This window comes from Podarcis gaigeae (assembly GCF_964106915.1).
Source record: "Podarcis gaigeae genome assembly, chromosome: 2".
NCBI classification, from domain to species: Eukaryota; Metazoa; Chordata; class Lepidosauria; order Squamata; family Lacertidae; genus Podarcis; species Podarcis gaigeae.
In genome coordinates, this window is record NC_139679.1 from 45474697 (window position 1) to 45494840 (window position 20144).

Consider the following 20144-nt stretch of genomic DNA (forward strand, 5'->3'; position numbering starts at 1 on the left):
ATTATAATCCCACTCTATGTTTGATTCACTTGGTAATAAATGGAATCTGTACCCTGTATCTGCTGCCAAGCTATGGTTTGGCATTATGTCCGAACTCAGGCTTATTTGTCTCTGACCCCAAATCTGGATATAACATTAAGTTAAATCATGGCTAGTCCTAGGTAACGTCGTAGCAGCAATACTGGGGGGAGGAGTACTGCAGCCACAATCTTTGTTCCAGGAACCCACATGCTTGCAGTAAGCCGTGGTGTGGCCTGGTGTTACAAAGTAGCTTATTTGCAACTGAGTGATAGCCGCCACACACTTCTGGGTCCAGGGAGGGCTTGCTAAGTATCAGTATACTGCCACCACATTTCCAAGCTTTTATCTAGTTACTGGTGCTGGGAATGCTAAAAATGAAAGCCAAGGCTTAGTATGAGTTTGCTATCAAGGCAGAAACTACTGGGTCAACTACACTGCCTACTACAAAATGTGGCTAGCGGTTTCAATAAATATTCACACACAGCAATCTGTGTCAAGGGGAAATCTAGGTGTATCCCCCCACCCCACCCAATGCCAGCATGACAAACAAACATACCTTATGAGCAAAAGCCCATTCTTTTAGTATATGGCCAAAGAAGCCTTTCTCCACTGCAGTGACATACCTTATAAAACATGTCCCTCAGATCATCCTTGGGGCTCACCCAGGAAGCAACAGCGTCACAGAAGAAAATAAAATCCTACAGAAGAATGAGAAAACTCAATACAGATCCCAGGTCACTAGAATCACTAGAGATTTCCTACCATTCTAAACCAGCACAGGTTTTGGAAAATGTACCGCAACTCAGGGACACAAAGAAAAAGACACTAAGCAGCACACAGTACTCCAACTGCAGATGCATCAAAATAAATTGCATAATTCTGTAAGATATATGTGACTTTGTATATACTTATTTATGAAGAGTGTTTACCCGCCTTTCCCATAAGGTCCCAAGGCAGGTTAGAGCAGCATAAAGTAAAATCAGTAAAACAGTTATACTTATAAAGGCAACCAGAACACATAATATAAACTCAGCAAAAGAGGTGGGTCCCAAAAAACAAAATAACAAGAACTGTCGAAGGCCAGGGTACTTTGCCCTTAAGAAGCAATTGTGCTGTTTGGGGTTCAACCATTTGCTATATATTTGTCACAGTGACCTTTCTAGTGATCAAAGGTATCCCACAAACATCTGAAAACTCTCTCAACAGAATTACCTGCACAACTCCACCCGGGTTTACCCCAATCATCATACAGATGCCACGGAAGGCCGAGTCCTTCTCCTCATTATCACGTATGTTCCTGAGGGATGTACACCTAGGAGCCAAAGCAAACACTTTGCACACTGGAGAGGCAGAGAAGAGAAAAAATAGCTCCTTCCCCACAAATCCATGCAATAATGCTAAGGTAGAACAGCTGGCTTGGCATTTTTTAAATCGGGGAAAAAGTTACAAACATATGGATCAAGACTTACTGAAGATCAAGTATTAGATTAATTCTCCTGTCCAGGGTGTGCTCTTCTATTGGCCATGCTTTTTAATACCAGTATTCAATTAGAATACTCCTTTCTGGGTATTTGGGGATTCCATGTAAAGTCAGATCAATAGCTGGGATAAGGCTGCAAATCCCTCTCCCAACTGAAGGTGGCAGAAAGTTGAACATATTTAAATGTGACTAATTACATTTTAGTAATTTCCCACAGAAGAAAAAAGTGTGCTCCACGTGTGTTTTGCATTCTCAGAAATACTGATGGATGACTACTGTGCAACTAGAGTGTGAAGATGGTCTCATCCAAAGAGTTGCTACGTAGTGGCAGGAGGGGAAAAGAGACAAGAGAGGTGAGCAGGATGTACAAGGAGAGTTCTGCAGCTTGTCACTAGACAGCATCGCAGGGAATATCTAGCAGTTGCCCAATATCCTTGGCACAAGTACAATACTAATAGATGCACTATCTGTATCACTCTCTTTGTATTGTATATATTGTCTAAATAGTTTGTACTGCACAGTGTGGATTTCTACTTGAACAGGACTTAACCTTCCTGCCATCCACCCTGCAGCCCCCTGTACACAAAATCTGCTTTCAAGAGCTGGAGGACCCTCCGGAGATTTGAGAGGTGCACAACTGGCTACAGGGTGTAAAAAATAAAGTTAAAGTCTCAATTCACCGCCAGAAGTACACTCATGCAACACTGGATCCCAACCGGTGCTCAGAAAAATGGAGATATCCCTCTAAAAGAAACACAACCTTGATGGATGATGTACCGACTGAGACAAATATGAGCTGGACAAAAACTGATTGAGCAAAATGCCTCTGAATGCACATCAACTTGTTCTAGAATGAAGCTGACAGATTGAGAGGGTGGCCAATGTGGATCTCACCCCCTGCAAAGTGAGGCCAAAAAGCCACATCTCCTGTCTGAGTATAAACACTAACCAAGGTCTGATAAACTGCTGCAGCATCGGTGCCACCTCCTGAGGACAGACGTAACCCAAGCGTCCAATCGTGATGGCTAGAAAGGGGAGAGAAACAAGCCTGTCACAACTGCTCAAAGCAGCAGCCTTGTCTGTTCTGTAGCATCATGAGTTTGGAAGGTGGGATTTATAAGGGGGCACATGGCATCACAGGACCTAGACCACAATAAGTGCATAGTGCAGTTGTAAAAGGTATTGGGGGGGGGGGGAAATATGGTGTTCAAGAGCCATTTGCAAAAGCTGTGTGCAGAAAAGGCCAGAAGAGACTTCCAAAAAAGGAAATTAGCTCTTTGATATAGGATCATGTCCCCCATTGGACTTTCAGCAGGCAACAGAAACAAGAAGACTTCTTAGAATTAGCGCAATGTTAGTGGAGGAATAGTCACAGAACTCCAAGATTTAATTGGATTTTCCCACGACTGGTCATGTGCTCCAGCATAAAAAAGTCAGATCCCATTTCCAAAGCAGATGAGTGAAAAGGTACATACAAATCCTTTATCACCAGTTTGATAATAAGCACAAGGGTACCAAAAGGAAATGCAATTAAGACAGAATTAGGAGTCCACCCTCACCTGTGTTCTCTAGAAGTGTTTTTGGGGTGTTTGGCCTGTTGATTATCTCCACAAGGTTATTCAGGACCATTTGAACATATGGTTGCATTTCAGCCCCTGGTAAGGAAGAAATGATCAGCTGAGTCATACATAGCTCCAATAATCAGGTTATCAACCTTGAATTGCTACACAATACCCTGCTCCATTTGACATACAGGAGGAAATTGCATGCTTCCAGATAGCCCAAAATAAGAGGTAGACACAGTATTGTAGCTGTAACTCAAGACTCATGAGCTATCTATAATGCAGGGCCAAGGACCTTATTATGTCAATAGTAGAAACGAATTTAGTTACACTTTGCTGAAACTCAGGAACTTCTGCTGTTACACCGCTGACATGTAGGAAGATAAGTCAACTTAACAGCCAAACACCTACCCATCCTAACAGTCGGAAGTTGCATTTTCCTCCTATAAGGAGCTAGAAGAGGGTACCACTGTTGAATAGCATGGCAGTACAAAGCTAGCTGCTTAAAGTTACTGTGGGTTCCTGGTACACTTACCCATCTGCATGCAGATCTCTCCAATAGCCCAGGTGGCATTATTGCAAACAGAAATGAATTCTGGATTCAGGTTGGTCCCTAGGATGGGCATGAATTCAGCTGAAGAGAAGAGACAGGTATTGGTTTAACTGAAGTATTTATAGCGTTCCCTACACTACAGTGGTACCTCGTGTTACATACTTAATCCGTTCCGGAGGTCCGTTCGTAACAGGAAACCGCTCGTAAATGAGGCGGGCTTTCTTGGTGCCTCCCGCTGCTGCGCCACTGGAGCGCAACTTCCGCTTGCATCCGGGGGCAAAGGTTGCAACAAGAGGCATCTACTTCCGGGTTAGCAGAGTGCGTAACCCGCAGCATTCGTAAGGGGGACAGTACGTAACATGAGGTACCACTGTATTTTGATCTAAGTGCAAGATACACAGAAATCCAACCAAAAGCAAAAGCAAACACCTACATTAACAGAATAGGGCAGATAAAACACTAGCAATTTAGTCAGCACTGACTAGCACCAAGGCAAAGATGAGGTCCTTAGTCCTCCAAACCAGTTTCCAAACCAGATCAATGCTCTAACTCAGGTTTGTATGACAGCTCCAGTTTTGGCCTTTGGCACAGCTAAGATGACACATTGTTTTATTTATTTGAATAATGCATAAATCACCCATTCAAAAATATCATGGGGGACGCACAAAATAAATGGAATACAATACACAAAATACAAAGTTAAAACAACTGCCATAGCACTATGCTGCATTCTTCCCTAACTCTGCCCAACTTCCAGGGTGCGCTGCACTTTTTTTTTTAAAATGATTTTATTGGTTTTCTATTAATCCAAAATATACAAAGACAGTTACATAACATTTTGTTACATGTAAACAGAAAATAAAATTTAAATGCACTGCAGTCTTATTGGACAAGAGGGAATATTTCTTCACCCAGAAACATCTGAGAAAATAATGTACCCATAGCCCTTAGCTGCAAGGTGCGGTATAAGAAGAAGAAGAAGTAGAAGAAGAGGAGTTTGGATTTGATTTCCCGCTTTATCACTACCCGAAGGAATCTCAAAGCGGCTAACATTCTCCTTTCCCTTCCTCCCCCACAACAAACACTCTGTGAGGCGAGTGGGGCTGAGAGACTTCAGAGAAGTGTGACTGGCCCAAGGTCACCCAGCAGCTGCATGTGGAGGAGCGGAGACGCGAACCCGGTTCCCCAGATTACGAGACTACCGCTCTTAACCACTACACCATAAGAATACTGAGTCTTGAATCTATGCTGCATTCAAAACCAAAATGAGAAAGGGTACATGTCCACAGTATTTGGACTCTAATCCATCAATTTTCTGCACTCATATATTGGCAATATCTGAATCTGCATTAGATGTAGAAGCCAGATGGCTCCTTGCATATATCCTGTCATAGACACTAGCTTTTGACTAAGTAGCCTTGTAAGTTGTACTCATTCCCTATCCAGAGCTAACAGTGATAGTACTGAAACAATTTTAAAAGTAGGGAAACGTTCAATGTTAAGTATCATTGTCAACATGTCTCAATAGCAGCAATAAATCTAGGAGGGCAAAGAAAAAGAACCTGTTCTCTCTGAAAGGAGCTGAAAATGGAAAGTACCCTTGAAGAGAGTTGTAAAACATTAAACCCTGGTCTTTTTCTAAATAAAGCACATGGCTACTACAACACCTCTGCATATTTTCTTTCTTAGTTCTGGTAGCAAATTTCTGGCTATAATCATACCATTGGATCATCTAGCCCTGAATTGTCTCTGTGGCTGACAGCTGTTGTTTAGGACCACTTACTGATTTTTCTCTCTCACTCTTTGTATTTCATCTAGTGCTTCTATGTATCTTTTGAGATGGCAAAAAGAGGGGAGGTTCAGTTCTTGTGACCTATGGAAGGTGGAGCTCACCTTAGGAACGTAGGACAGATCTATTCTGAGGTTTACTTTGTCTTTCTGAAAAATGCAGAGATTGCCCTGAACTGACAAGGTACTTAAATCCATCACCTTTCTGACTAATGTGAAGCAGATACTTTGAACATAAGCAATCGTATGGGAACAGAGGCCAGGGGCTTGAGTAGTTAAGATGGAGAGAGCCTTATGAAGATTCCCTAAGAAAACACTGAAAGGGGGTTGACAAAAAAGATGGAAGAAATCAGCAAGCACAGAGGACAGAGAAGGAGAAAGAATGTCTATCTGGACTGGCAGTTAAAACAAGATGTCAAGACAGGAAGGAAGAGGATTCAAAGTAATCAATGAGGTTTCCTGCGCGGGCTGCAAGACAGACTTAAACCCAGCAGCGTCTGTGTGGCTAATCTGCCAGGAAAATACCTGCTGGTTAATCTTTTTCTTTGTTTTGTGCACTAATGATTAAAACCGGGACTTTCTGCATGTAAAGCATGAGCTTTACAACTTAGCTATGCCCCCTCTAAACTACTACACAAGGCCCTAACAGCATTATGGCAAAAACCTGTTTTTCATAAAAGAAAACCAAGGCAGATATGTTTCTTCCTCCAGATAGAAGATATACCAAAATCTGTTACCTCTTGAGAGCTATTATAACTGCTAGCAGCTATCTTGGTCCCTCTCAGACCTTGGGATTAAAAACAGTATTAACACAAAGATCACTACTATCATGCCAAGAAACATAAGGTCACACAACAAGAACTCAACAGGTACCTACCAATGCATGGCTTGACATGCATGAAACAGGCTTTGGTAAGGTCTCCTAGGAGTGCAAATGAGCTCTGCCGAACCTCTGGCATGGTGTCCTACAGGGAGAGCAAGGAAGTTTAGAAGGGACAGTGTTGTGTGTACCATCCAAGACTGCAGTGTAGGGCTGGGCGATGTTGGGTTTTCAACATCGCAGTGTATCACCAGCCAAACATCATGGTTTGGTGATATACCACGACGTTGAAAAAAGCTGCGTTGGCCCCAACCAGCAAGATGCTGGGTGAAACTGCCACAGCTCTCATCGTGGGAGCTGAGGCACTTTCACCCCAGCGCCTCATGGGCTGTGGCCAATACAGCTGGCCCCAGCCTGCTGCTCAGCCAGGGGGCGGAAAGGCTCCTGTCCCCAGCGGAGCCAGCCCCGAGTCCCCTGCTACTTGTGCTGGAGCAGCAAGGACCTTGGGGCTCCTTGGCCAAGCTCCTTCTGCCTTCGCTGGCATGGGGGGTGGGCAAGCTACCTTGCCCGCTTGCTCCCCACTCTCCGAAGATGGACCAAGTGGCAGTAGTCAAGCACATGGAACCTATGAGGCTCGTGTGTTTGACTGCCTTTGCCCGTGCAGGTGCACTACCTCTTTCCTCCGGTAGGGGGTTGTTCACCCCAGGAGGAATGATGAAGCTCACCCTCCCGGGCGAAGTCTGCAAGGCACGGGGCACAAAGCCACCTTATTCGTGCCTTGCGGAGAGGGGCTGCTGGCGAGCGCTGGGCCCACCAGCAGCATCAAAGAGCCCCTACACCGCCTGGCTGCCTTCCACCGGGAAGGTGGGCTCTGTCTTTCTGGGAGTAAAGGCACAGCACACCCTCCTGGAGAAGGCAGTCAGGTGGGGTTGGGGATCTCTCAGCTGGGAAGGGCGGACTTTGCTCTTCCCCGCTGAGCAGCCCTGCTCCCACTCCTACTTGCGTGCAAGCAGGAGCAGGGTTAGGGCTCTCTCAGCTGGGGAGGGGGAGCACTTTAATGGAGCCCTCATCCCACCACTGGCTCATGAGAGCCCATGGCCGGTCAAGGGCTCTGTAAAACTGCTTGGCTGAGGCGAGGGCAGCACTGGGCTCCTCAGCCAAGCAGTTTAAAGAAGCGGAGGAAGGAGCAAGCTGTATCGGCACCTCGCAGGTTGAGCTTGATTCGGCCTGGGCAGAGTGCAATGACAGCTTCACTCAGTGGTATATTGCTGGTGAAACCATTGCCGCTTGTGTCCATCTGCCTCCAGCTCCCAGCCAGTTTGTTTCTCCCTCAGCGTGCTGGGCGATGGAAGCAAAGGGACTCAAGAGCGGTGAAAGTTTCACCAGCGATATACCACTGAGTGAAGCTGTCACTGTGGTCTGTCCCCACATACTGGTCCTGGACGATATATCAATATATATCACCCAGGCCTACTGCAGTGTCTCTCAGTCTGACATAATGGTGGGTGCTCACTTGTAAGTGAAAGAGGGAAAACAAAGTAGATGTGCAAGATCCAGGATATGAGATTAAATTTGGATGCAAACTTATTTATTCACTAATCATTACTTTTTCTGGGTCTGCACTCAACAGGTCTCTCATAAAAGACAGTGATAAACTCTCCTTCCCTGTTAAAATTATTACGAAGGAGCCTTATGCAGATGTAAGGAATTTGGCTGTTAATAGGCACAGACCCTCTCCGAAATACCAGAACAGGACTATCCATTGCTGGGTGTGTCTAGCTCTGCTTCCCTGGATAGCAGGAGGCTCTTAAGTCAGAGAAACCTTGTAGCTGATGCTTTCTCCCCACCTCTTTATACAACTCACAATGCATTAACAACCTAGTCCAACATCCTTTTGAAAGGCAGACACTCTGGGACTCTTGCTCCCTGCTTGTTCCTTTTTTTAACCTTTGGATTCACCCAATTATTCTTGCAGCTTCTGCTACAATTATTTCTAACTTATTTCCCCCACTTAGTTTCTCACCATCTATCCAGTCCCCTATCTTATTCAATAATTTACTCAGCCTATAATTCTCAAGTGTAGAACAGCACATGATGTAGAACACATCACTCACACCACCCTCAAAACCTGATTTCTTCCCATTGACATAGAGGCATTGATGATACAGTGCTTTTGTCTGCTAATTCTCATATTATTGTTTTCTTGCTCTTACTTCTCTCGCTTACTTGTGAAGTAAGCTTTATTAACATTAGTCCAAATTTTGGAAAACAAATGGTGAGCCTAATCTCAAGTACCTCTGAATTCAAGTTCTTGGCTGGGGCTGAGAAATCCCAGGGTCCCAGAAGCTATGAACTGGCCTAAAGCAGTCATTACACATTGAACGCAGGACTCTCTCACCCACCTGCATGCACTGGAACAGGAGAGTCATGATATTGCTCCGGGCCACAAGCTGCTCCACGTGACATCCCAGACCTTCAGCCAATCCACTCAGCAAGTCAAGAGCAACGATCATGAAATCTTTATCAGGAGCCTCGTATTGGTCTGGGTGTTGACTATACATCTACGAATTTGAGAACAGAGAACCATTTACCTCAAAGAAAACACGAAGCCTCAACAAGGCCATAGCAAGCTTCACTGAGCAACAGTCTGAACAGGAACACTTGTGCTGTTAAAGCACAGGGTAAGTTTCAGTTGCCTAGTTGATGGTTAATGCTAGCTTTTGTTATGGTTATGGTTAATCTGCCCACATGTGATCCCCTTCTCTGATCAACAGGGACTCAGTTTTCCAACACTTAAGTATTATATACAGCACACTTTAAAAAAAAAAAAAACCAAAACCAAAAAAACAACAGCCTATCCTACCATGGCTTGGGCAAGGGTCTTCTGCACAAGTGTCACACAGCGCTGGTAGACAGGTTCACAGTATGGGAGGAAGCCACTTTGGAGTGCAGTTGCTACAGATGACAAACACTGTAGAAATAACAGACAGCAACTCAAAAGACATGCATGGAGGACCACCTGGCATGCACATTGTCTTGCCCTTATTATCACTGAAATCATTTAACACAAAACCACTTAGCTCAGTCATGAAGGGGACAAGAAACAACTTGCCCCTTTCATGTGTTTATTATTTCAAGCAGCTAGAATTGTGCATTAAGGACAAGTGGCCTGCCTGGGAAACAAAATGTCTCTATTTCTCAACATGCAACAGTACATTTTTTGCTGATTTCCAATACATTATATTAAATATATTTCTTGCTAGACAGAGGGGGTGGGGAAACCACTGCCTTTGAGTAGCATGGCCACTATGCACAATAGAGCTTAGTTCTTTCAACTGAAACATTAGAGTCCACCAAGGTTAATGGCTGGCCACTTACTTCTAAGAGAGGAAAAAGATCTTTGTCCTCGTCCTTTAGCTCATTCCACTTCTGTATCAGCGGTGGCATCAGTTTTTGGATATATTCCTGGGTAAGAGAAGATCAGTTATGACCAGTTATGATCATGCTGTAGTCCCAGCCACTGCCAGTATCATAAAGTGAGCCCAGAATCCTTCAGAACTGAAAAACACTCAACATGTAGCTTCAGGATTCGAATGTCTTGTATTTTCATTGGTCATCACTGTTTCTGGGCTCAGTGTGCAGATACTGTCAGACCAGGACTACTACTATAATTCCATAGAACCAGACTTCTAAGTGTTTCCCAACCACTCTGACCAGGGTATTATTTCAGAGAAAAATAATTTTGTCTGGATAAGCAGAAAGGACTTGGCCTTGATCAAAGGAACTTGTAACCACTTCTACCTGCATGACACTAAACTAACTTTTTGTAGTGTCACAGCATCATAGAAATCACTGGTGTACCTTATTTTAAGTTAAGGCTCACACCACAACACTACTTTATTCTGTAGTCAATAATACAAAGTAGAAAAAAATGGAAAATCTGTCTCATAACAGTTCCACCAAGTAGCAGTTCTCCCTAATCATATATGGATCTACGATGCTGCCTTGTATGAAGTCAGACCACTGGGTTCACCTAACCAAATACTGTCTGCTCCTCTTCCCAAGACCCCGGAGAGCTACCAACCTTAATTGGCCTCACCACCAGATATCCTTTAATTTGAGATTTCCTAGACTGAGTGTGGGATTGTCTGCATAGAAAGAATGCTCTTCTGCTGAGCTGTATTCCTGACTTTCCTCCAAGGGGCAAAAGGCAGCCTATATGGTTCCTCCCTCTCCATTTTATTTTCATAAAATTGGCAAGACAAAGAGTGGCCAGGTTCATCCAGTGAGCTTCGTGGCTGAGTGAGGATATGAACCCCAGTCCTTCACTTTATCCAGTACAGCACACTGTCCTTTCATTATGCTCTTCCTGTCAGTAATAATTTTAATTTATAAAATGACCCAATTTATATACTGATTGATTATAAAAAACAAAACAAAACTTTAAATATAAAGTAGTACACACACAGCCTCAATAACAGTGAAATAAACATTTCTGGGCTTCCCTTCTCTAGACCTTTCACCTGCAATATCTCAGCACCAAGGAAACAGGTTTGACAGTCAATTAGATTCTTATACTAACTCTTGGAATAGGAGACCTTTTTTGCTTCAGGTCTCTGAATGTTCCACCAATCAAGGTTTATCAAGGAGGCGGATTACATGTGGTGTACATGTAGTTAAACTACAGTGGGTTTTGTTCATCACACTAATGAAGGAAAAACATTCACGTATTTGGACTGCCCTGCATTCAATAATTAGTTTATGCTGACAGTATTTCACACCAATCAGAAGAGGTAAGAGGACACAACCAGCTACGGTGATTAAATGCTAGCAGTTTCTACTGTTAATGCCAAAAGGAAGAATGCACATACCGGCTGGTTGAGGTGGTGCCCAACAGAATCAGCCAAGGTGCCAATCGCATCATACAGGATCAACAGGTTCTTGTGCTGGTATTTCCCAAATGCAAAAACCAAAGTATCCAGAATGAAGCTGAGGTATGGGACCAGCTCTGTGCAGGCCTCTTCTTCAAGGGTGGCAAATGCACTAAAATCAAGGTTACAAGAAAAAAAAAGTGGTGGGCATGACCAAAGTGAAAGAAGCACCAGAAGCTGGAAAGATTGAAATCCACAGATGCCTGGATAATTTCTATCCTGGGCACTTAAGAGATCAGTTTCACTGCATAAGAGTCAACTATAACCCTATGCCACTCTTTGATCTGAAGTATAAGGGAATTTCTCTGGGTCAGACAGTACGAATATATGAACTATCACAGCGGAGCTCAAATTTCAAGTTCTTCATCACATCCAGAGAAAACCTGAAGGGTGCAGGAGAGACGATGAATCTAAGAAGAGTAGATCTGTGGCTCAGAGATACTCTAGAATCTAGTCTGGTTCTTCTAAGTTAGGAACAAGGCCTCAAGATGTGTATCAATTTTAAGGTACTCTTAAATTTTTGCACATTATACCTGATCTAGATAGTCATAGCTTCTGTGTTTGGTTTTGCCCAACTCAAATGCTTAACCATAACGGACCAAGACTGTGCAAAAGCATCCTGGGAAACACTTCTACATTCAAGCAGAAATGGCTATAGATTACAAGGAACCATCAGAAGAGAAGTATATTCAGGCCCTCTGAACTTACACTGTTTTGATAAACACACTTGTTCAAATGTGCATCAAGTGAAGGGATGCTATGAATGGGTTACCTGCAAGCAGCCTCCTGTACTCTCTTGTTGCTGTCAAGAATCCGCTTGAGCAGCTCTGTCATCAGAGGCTTGAGATACATGTCTGGGGGTTGGCTCACAACCCAGTGGGCATAACGGCTCAGGGTCCAGCAGGCAATGGAGCGCACTAGGGCCTTCTTGTCAGAGAGACATTGGATCAAGTGGGGAATCAGTTCAGGGAGGTAGGGAACCATGCCCTGCATGCAGCCTAGAAATGCAAGAAAATACATTCAGCATACTTTCTAGGCATATCAAAGGACTGCCAAATTCTTGTTCACATGAAGTTGCTGCCAATGCCTTCCCCTTTTTGCAAATGCAAACCCCTAGTTTAAGTGATACAATTATAAAACTCACCTTCAGCAATGGCCCCTAGAACGAGGATTCCGGACTCCTTGATGACCCACTCGGGGTGGAAGAGTAGCCCCTTGAGCAGCGGGAGCAGGTGTGGGAGGAGCTCATCTCTGAAGACATTGGCCAAGACATCGAGGGCTGCAGCGGAGCATTTTCCTGTAGGAGACACAGGGCTATGTAGTAGAATCTGCACAAAGTACCAGTGGGAAAGCTCTGGTCCATGAGCCAAATTAGGCCCATAAGGTCTCTCAATTTGTGCCTTATTGTTCCTTTGCAGTCCTGAACTTGCGCTGTTTATGTTTGGGGCTGAATATAAGCCTCACTGCTTTGGGGCACAATTGGCTCCAATCAGGAGCTCCCAGCTGGATTTCATTCCTCCTTATGCCACAGATGGTCATAAGGCAGAGGTGACTGACAAATCTGGTGTGTGGAGCCTTGGCTGCTATTTGATCCCGCTCTTCAGCATAAAGTGACTCCCTATGCATTGCACAGAGTAAACTCTGTGGGAACAAAGAGTCTTTTAGGGAAGAGACAAGCAGGAAAAAAGCACTCGCTTTAGGATAAACATGCAAGGCAGAAAGTATCTTTTAGGGGTAAGAAAACCCCAAGCTGTGCAATTCCAGCAACTCTATTAAACAAGAACTATCTTTTTAACAAGAAATAAAATTGGACCATTGAATAAGCTCCTTCGGTGTGTATCTTCTTCCCACATAAGAGTCAGAATCAGGCCAATGGCCCATCTTGTCCAACAGCCTGTTCTCACAGTGGCCAACCAGATGCTTGAGAACAGTCTAAAAGCAGGACATAAGTACAACACTTTGCCCACCTGCGATTCCCAGCAATCGCTATTCAGAGGCACTTGCCCCATACCATCACAAATGAAAAGGAATGGTATCAAGTCAGTTATGTGCCCAGTGCTCCACTCTACTAGCTTCTGGCACCCTCATAGTTGGCACTTTCCCATCTCAAAAGCACTGCACAACTCTTCCCCTACTCACTCAGATTCCAGTCAGATAGCGTGTCATCATCGTCATCCTCATCCTCTCCATCTTCATCATCCTGTAGCCGTTCCTCCTCATGCTGCAAGGTAACTGTGCGGGATTTGTGGAAACGAGGCTTGATATCCTGCTCACTGTCAGGGATGGCTTCATCCTCTTCCACATCACCCTGAAATTGAGTAGAGGGAGCACATGGAAGCCCTTTTAATACTGAGTCTCGTCTGCCAGGGAAATGAGCTCTTGCAAAACAGTACAATATTTCTTGTTCTTGGTGGGATAGATTGTTACTTAATGCCAAAATAAACCCTGGCAAAGAACGGTAACCCTCCAGTCTTCTTGGGACTCTTCACCTCATGCATCCATGGATCAGACAGGACGAATACAACAACCCATCACAGTTGTCAGGCTGAAGGTTATGCATCATTTCCAAGAATGCATGTGCTTGGCCACTGACTTGGGAGGGTGCAAGCATGTATGAATTTCGCTTGAAAAGTGAGACTGGCCCTGACTTATACTAAATGGGGCAAAACATAGTTAAGTCACCAGGGGGTTTTTGCAGCCAAGAAACTCAGAAAAAGTATTTTAACTCAGCTGATCAAGCCCATAACCCTAGTCTGTAATCTTAGGAAGAACTTTTCTTATAAAGACATAGCTATTCAGTTAGCATATAGGTGCGGCTCATGATGGAACTTGCAGGGGTTCCAGTGAAAGCCCCCAGCACCACAGACCCAGCTTCAGTAGAACAGAAGTAGTACATTTAAAATGCCAACTACATATGAAGGGGATGGGCAGTCTCTCAGTATGCTCAATTTTAGGAATAGGACAAGGAATAATTTACAGCCTTATGGAATGAGGCTCCTCAACTATCAGAACTGAAAGAAAGGGCAAAGTTTCCTTGTTGTGGAAGATTTGCCAACCATACTGCCATGCACTGTGCCTGTAAGGATGGTCAGCAGCAAGAGTGGGGTAAAGATGAATGAGATTCTAGATGTTACAACACAGAACCTTTTTCATTTGTTATGCTCAGTAAAGAGGTTGCGGCTGAGGAATGTAAAACCCAGAAGGTGGAAATATATATTATATTAAATCCTAAGTTGGAAACAAATACCTTTAACAATATGATGTCAATTTCAGAATACTTCATTCCATTCACCAAAATTGGAATCAATCTGTTAAGGAGAAGGAGAAGAAAAAGTGATTCACCAACTGGGTCCTGGGGCAAGAATGACATAGACCACAGTAGGTGCTGAAGTTAATCATTGCCAAATAGGAGCAGTAATGTCATTGTGCATGTGGAGGTGGAATTTCAGTAGCTTCTGTTCAGATAATGCCCCCTACAATACAGATTTCCTTGCAGCAAGCGTTTACACACTGCTTAGTCTAAGTGCCACTACTGCTAGATAGAAAAGTCCAGCAGTAATTTATAAGGTTGTGGCTAGCACAAAATGCTATTCTCTGCTGCCAAGTTGGAAAGAGAAACAGGTACTCTGGGCACGCAACAGGTATGCACAGCAACTCCATAGCAGCCAACTTTCCCTTGAACTCTTCCATTTTAAAAATCCCTTTCTGTCCCAGCTCTAAATGCTCAGTCATACTGCACGTATCTGGCAATTCTCCCCAACTTTGCAGTAATGATGAACAGCAGAAAAAACAGAATTGAAGGAATGTTGAAGGGCTCCACACCTCTAACTTGGAAGAGACCTGTACTAGACTCACTAGATAGACTATAAGCATATATACTTAAAATATGAAAGTAAAAATAAAGCTAAGCTGAGCAAAACTAGCTTAGCAACATGCCAGCTTTTGCCTTAATTTGATTTTGCACAAAGCTACAGCCGAAGAAACATGCAATAATACCATTTGCAGGGAGAATGGACATGCAGATGCCCGAGCCCCTTCAAATCTAGTAAGTCTAAGATATCCAGGAGTCTCACTGCCCTATTGTACATAAAAATGTACAATATACACGTACAAAGGTACAATATACATAAAAATGTAAGGCTGCTGTCATGCTGCATTTTGCATGGCAGCCAGCATGGTGAAAGAACATCAAGGAGGCAAGCAGCATGGGTGGCAGGTGGCCCAGGCGAGCTATTTAATGAAGTGGGGAAGGTGCTTCAGAATAGTTTGCTAAACCATCTCCCCTTCCTTAAAAGGGGGTGGGGCTCAGGGGATGGGTGAGATCTAAAGGGATGGAGATTGGTCAGGTGTAAAGGAAGGAGGAATTGGATTGGTGGAGGATCAACAAAAGGGTTGGTGAATGGAGTAAGCAGGGGTGGTAGCCCCCAGCCATGACTTAAGTCAACCAGGAAGCAAAGTAAAATTGGGCTTCATAACATGCAACTTAGAATGCTAGTACTGCAGAGGCAAAGCTACTCACTGCACCAGGTGTGAAGAGAGCACCTCCTTGCAGATGGGTTGTTCAGCCAGGGTCAACCAGAATTCACACGCTTCCAGCGCCACATTCTCATCACTATCCTGGGTCCTCTGCAACATGTACTGGAAGGAAACAAGAGGACCAACATGTAACTTTGGATCAGAGACAGCTACTGCCTTTGCTGCATCTGTCTCATAGAGTGATGACTTTACCATCAAAATACAGCAGCATTTTGCTGTGACATGCCAGGTCAGCGGCATCAATTCATGAAGTAAACCCTCCACTGAACAAGTGGCATAATTATGCCTACTCATTCACAGTATTGATCCACTAACATGGAATGCTATCAAGAGATGAAATCCCAAATCAGCTCCCATCACCTTCTGGCAGACCTGGTGGCACTTCTAGATATATCATTTAGAGTCCTAGTGGCTGAAACAAACAAAGGCAAGGCAGCATTATAAGAGGACCTGCTCCGTAGAAAAAAGGCACTTACCTGGATGATACTATGCATGTGAGGGATCAGTCGATCAATCCGCACCTCTAGCAGCATCACCAGTGCTCGGCAAACATTCTTTCGAACCTCAGGATCTTCATCTACTGCCAGAGCAAACAGGTGCTGCCAAGAGCAGGCAGAGTTAACATTCACACATTCAAAAGAATTTGGCTAAGAATCAAACACCATCCCCTTCAACTGGCCCAAACCTGTGCCTTCCAACACAGAGATGGTTCTTCTAGACTTGCTGCAACTTGGCCAGACAGCAGAGAAGCATTATGCTCAGGGCTCTTGTGCCAATAAATACACAAATGTGCTTATTTTGCATGTGACCTCTTAAGTTCTCTGCAAGCTTAGTATTTTTGGCAAGTGGAGGTGTGGTAACAAAATGACACACAGTTAGTAGACAATTGGTGTATATAAGAGGAACACAACCAAAAAGCATACAAAGTAGAGAGGACCAACTATATGTTCTAGCCTATGAACATTTGGAGGTTTTTACACAGACACTGCCTGCACATTTGCAAGTGCAGAGGTAGCACAATACAACAGAAACATTGGTCTCAGGAAGCATAGCTAGGGCCATACTATGTTTGACTAGGCCTGAAGCAAAGGAGTATGTTGGTGTTAAGAACCAAATACCTTTCTCTCTGTACTGGAGCCTGTATTTCCTAAGGCTGCCTCTGGCCATGGATATGTTACTGCAGTAGAAAGAAGTCACTGAGACACGAGAAAGCTTAGGATGCAAGTGCTAAAAATCCTTATCTTCCCTTTTTAAAAAAGATCTTATTAAGAAGCGGACAAAAGCTTTAAGATCTGGCACTCCCTACATTTACAAAAGAAGGCAAAATGCAGATATTACGAGGGCTGCAGAGGAAAAAACTGGCCTAAAAAAAATAATGAACTAACAGGTGAGAAGATTCAAAGTCATTGTGCTAGGCTAACACAAACGGTGATCTGGGGAATTCAGGAATTTCTAGGACCATATTAGGTGTTTCCTCAAGGAGGTAGATCAACAAATTATGGATACATTTCTTTGAAAAACTGCTCAACTGCTCCTGTTAACTTTCCCTGCCACTATGCAGCTACAGGGGAGCACTTTCAGTAAATCACTTTGTTTGCATAGGGCAACAATGAGGCCAAAGGGGTCTGGCAGGGGCAATGGGTGAACTCGTGTATACCCTAGAACATTATGCAGGATCTATAAATGCACAGAGGTCAGTGGCAAACATTCAAGAATTTCTTGATAGACCAGCTAACATCAAGAGCATCCCTTACAGGTATTAAATCCCAGAACTCTGTGCCTAATAAATAGTCATGGACTGTGATGCTTCAGCTTTCAACAACCACAACTGGAGAAGAGAAATCCATCTCACCTCAATGAAGGTGTCTATGTTATCCATCAAGGCCTGGGCCCTTTCCATGATGAACTGGTTAACACATGCAATGGCATGGGACCTAAAGAGACAGTAAAGACAGCTGAAACCACTTGACCAAGCAATTACTACTTACCTCCAATAAGTGAACATCAATGCATTCTGTTAGCTTAATTGCAGTTTTTTTCTGGGTACCAAGGAACATTTTTGCAATGTAAACAAGCCAAAAATCAACATTTATGTCAATTTTAATTTCTGACTTAAAATAACATATACAACACCTCATTAAAAATCAAATGCAGAAGCCAGCAACCGAGATTGCAGAAGGCATTCATGTGCCAAGGGCCTGAGCAATATATGTAACTTTAGTCTGCATTTAAATGCCAACAATGCATGGGACAGATGCACTTGTCCATAGAAGTAGTTACACAATTGGTGCACTGCTATGAAAAAGGTCCTTTCACAAGTCGCCATTCCATTGGCCAGATTCACTGGTGGGACCAGCAACAGGACTTTCCCCACAGACCTCAAATAATGGGTTGGCAGAATAGGCAACATTTTATTGCCTTTTACATTTCCATCTCTAATTGGAACTGAATTACTGGAGACACAGGACTGGTTAGGACAGATTTATCTATCTATCTGGCCAAGAATGAGCCTTGTGCCCACATGCTTCCTCCCCATCACTCTGGAATTCAATACTCCCAGGGTTTATTAAGCCAGTTTCCAATTACATCTGAACATGAAAAGTGCAGTTTAATCAATTACAAATCAGGACATGAAACCAACATCAGATTAGGCCTTCATATTTTGGTTTACAGGCAGAGATTCAGTTATAACTGGAAACTGTGGTTTAATTAACCCTGCAAATATTCTGATGCAAGAAAGGAAGAAGGTGCGATAGAGGAAGGACGATGTGGGCACAAGCACTGGGCCCCAAAGTCTAATAAATCATGGCCTATTTGATACATGTCTGAACTAAGCCATTATGCTGCTTAGTCAATGATTTGTTTGTGGGGTTTTTGGTCAGTTATGTTTTATTATTACTATCTTACTCAGCTACAAGTGATCACCAAAGAAGAAGAAGAAGATTACTACTATAAGGACTGCATACAAACATAAAATGTATTTACAATAACAATTACATTATATACACTATACAGCTATCAGTGTAACAATCACACTTCCAAAAGTAAAGGATGCCACTTTACAATAAACCTTCCTTTACATGACAATTTTGCAATTTGGCCAAGTCTGTCAAACCATTCTTTACTTCCGATGCTGCCTGGATAAGGAGGGCAACTCCACCACATGTGCAATATTCAACAAGAGCACATCCTTCTCAGGTTTTGGAGCACAGAACAAGAATCAGTAGCACAGCAGCTACATACCTAATCTTGGGGCTGCAGTGCTTGAAAAACTGGAGGAACTTTGGAATCATAACATTAAGAGGCCGGTTGAGAGCATCACTGTCCAGGAGCTCAGCAGAATCTTCACAGATCTTCTGTAAGGCACCAAAAGCTCCCTAGAGAACATAGAAATAGTCGCCACCAAATATGTGAGGTTAGGAAACAGGCAAAGTGCATCTGAGCATTTAAATCCGACAATGATAGCTAGACTTTCAATGCTCAAATTGCTCTTCTGGCATGAGCTACATTCATTTTGAGGTCTACGCCAAAGGAAAACCATCTAAGTGACAGACTGCCAATTTGAAAGAACGTGTTGTCCTCCTACCCTCAGCCAGACTTCCTACGCAACAGTCTGATATATGCCAACTAATTGCCTAAATAGCTAGGGATGCTACAAGAAATGTAGCAATAGGATTGTTTTTAAAGAGAAAAAATGATGGTGGCAGGTTTGGCTGAGGGATAGAATATTCCTGGAACAGGGTGGGGAACTTCAAGTTGAAAAGGAAAATGGCTTTAGTTTAATAATCTCTGACCTCACCCTTAGAACACAGCTCAAAATTGCTCCCTTTTCATACACCCTACCTTATCCACCCAGATTAATTCAGGGTTCTTACTGGGTTAATGAAAAATTGGTCCATGACACTAACAGTGGAGTAGCAGTGCTATTTGGATGCCATTGCATCCAACATAAGAACACTTATGTCATATGAAAATTACATCTCTGTCAGGCTAGGTGAATAGCCACCTAGTAATAAACTGTTTTATTTAATAAAAAACAGTCTTAAAATTCACATTTAACCTTTTAAGGATATGCTCCTACACACACACACACATATAATTTCACTTTATTACTATATTAACATACCTCCTTCAAGAGTAAACTCTCTTTCTCAAAAGAGTAAAAGCTCCTTCTATTGGAAGGAGGCTTCCAATAGAAACACTAACATAAATACTAATATATAATTATATATTAAAACAAACCAGTAACCAACAAAACCAACAGCCAACACAGTAGCAAAACTCAGTAAAACTCTTTCAACTAAAAGCCACTGAAAAGGGGCAGGTTTTCAGATCTTTCCAAAAGGTCTGCACAGTGTTAATAGTCTGGTGGAACCCTACTGGAAAAGATTCCAAAGCTGTGGGGATACAATGGAAAATGTGCTCTCTGTCGCTCTCTCATACTAACCAATGT

The 20144-nt window shown here is 43.3% G+C and overlaps 1 protein-coding gene across 1 annotated transcript in view; it reads right to left on the bottom strand.

Annotated features, from left to right (window-relative positions):
- TNPO2 (transportin 2) overlaps window positions 1-20144 on the bottom strand; it is a 31818-nt gene that overhangs the window by 3767 nt on the left and 7907 nt on the right. The window contains exons 6-23 of the mRNA XM_083717933.1: window positions 18935-19068; window positions 17544-17625; window positions 16168-16290; window positions 15675-15793; window positions 14403-14463; window positions 13295-13463; window positions 12300-12452; window positions 11928-12153; window positions 11096-11267; window positions 9603-9689; window positions 9088-9195; window positions 8627-8785; window positions 6282-6369; window positions 3599-3697; window positions 3061-3156; window positions 2451-2526; window positions 1234-1333; window positions 645-719 (exon numbers count right to left, since the gene is read on the bottom strand). Coding sequence (XP_083574059.1) covers window positions 645-719; window positions 1234-1333; window positions 2451-2526; window positions 3061-3156; window positions 3599-3697; window positions 6282-6369; window positions 8627-8785; window positions 9088-9195; window positions 9603-9689; window positions 11096-11267; window positions 11928-12153; window positions 12300-12452; window positions 13295-13463; window positions 14403-14463; window positions 15675-15793; window positions 16168-16290; window positions 17544-17625; window positions 18935-19068 — 2127 coding nt within the window. The remainder of the gene's footprint in view (window positions 1-644; window positions 720-1233; window positions 1334-2450; window positions 2527-3060; window positions 3157-3598; window positions 3698-6281; window positions 6370-8626; window positions 8786-9087; window positions 9196-9602; window positions 9690-11095; window positions 11268-11927; window positions 12154-12299; window positions 12453-13294; window positions 13464-14402; window positions 14464-15674; window positions 15794-16167; window positions 16291-17543; window positions 17626-18934; window positions 19069-20144) is intronic.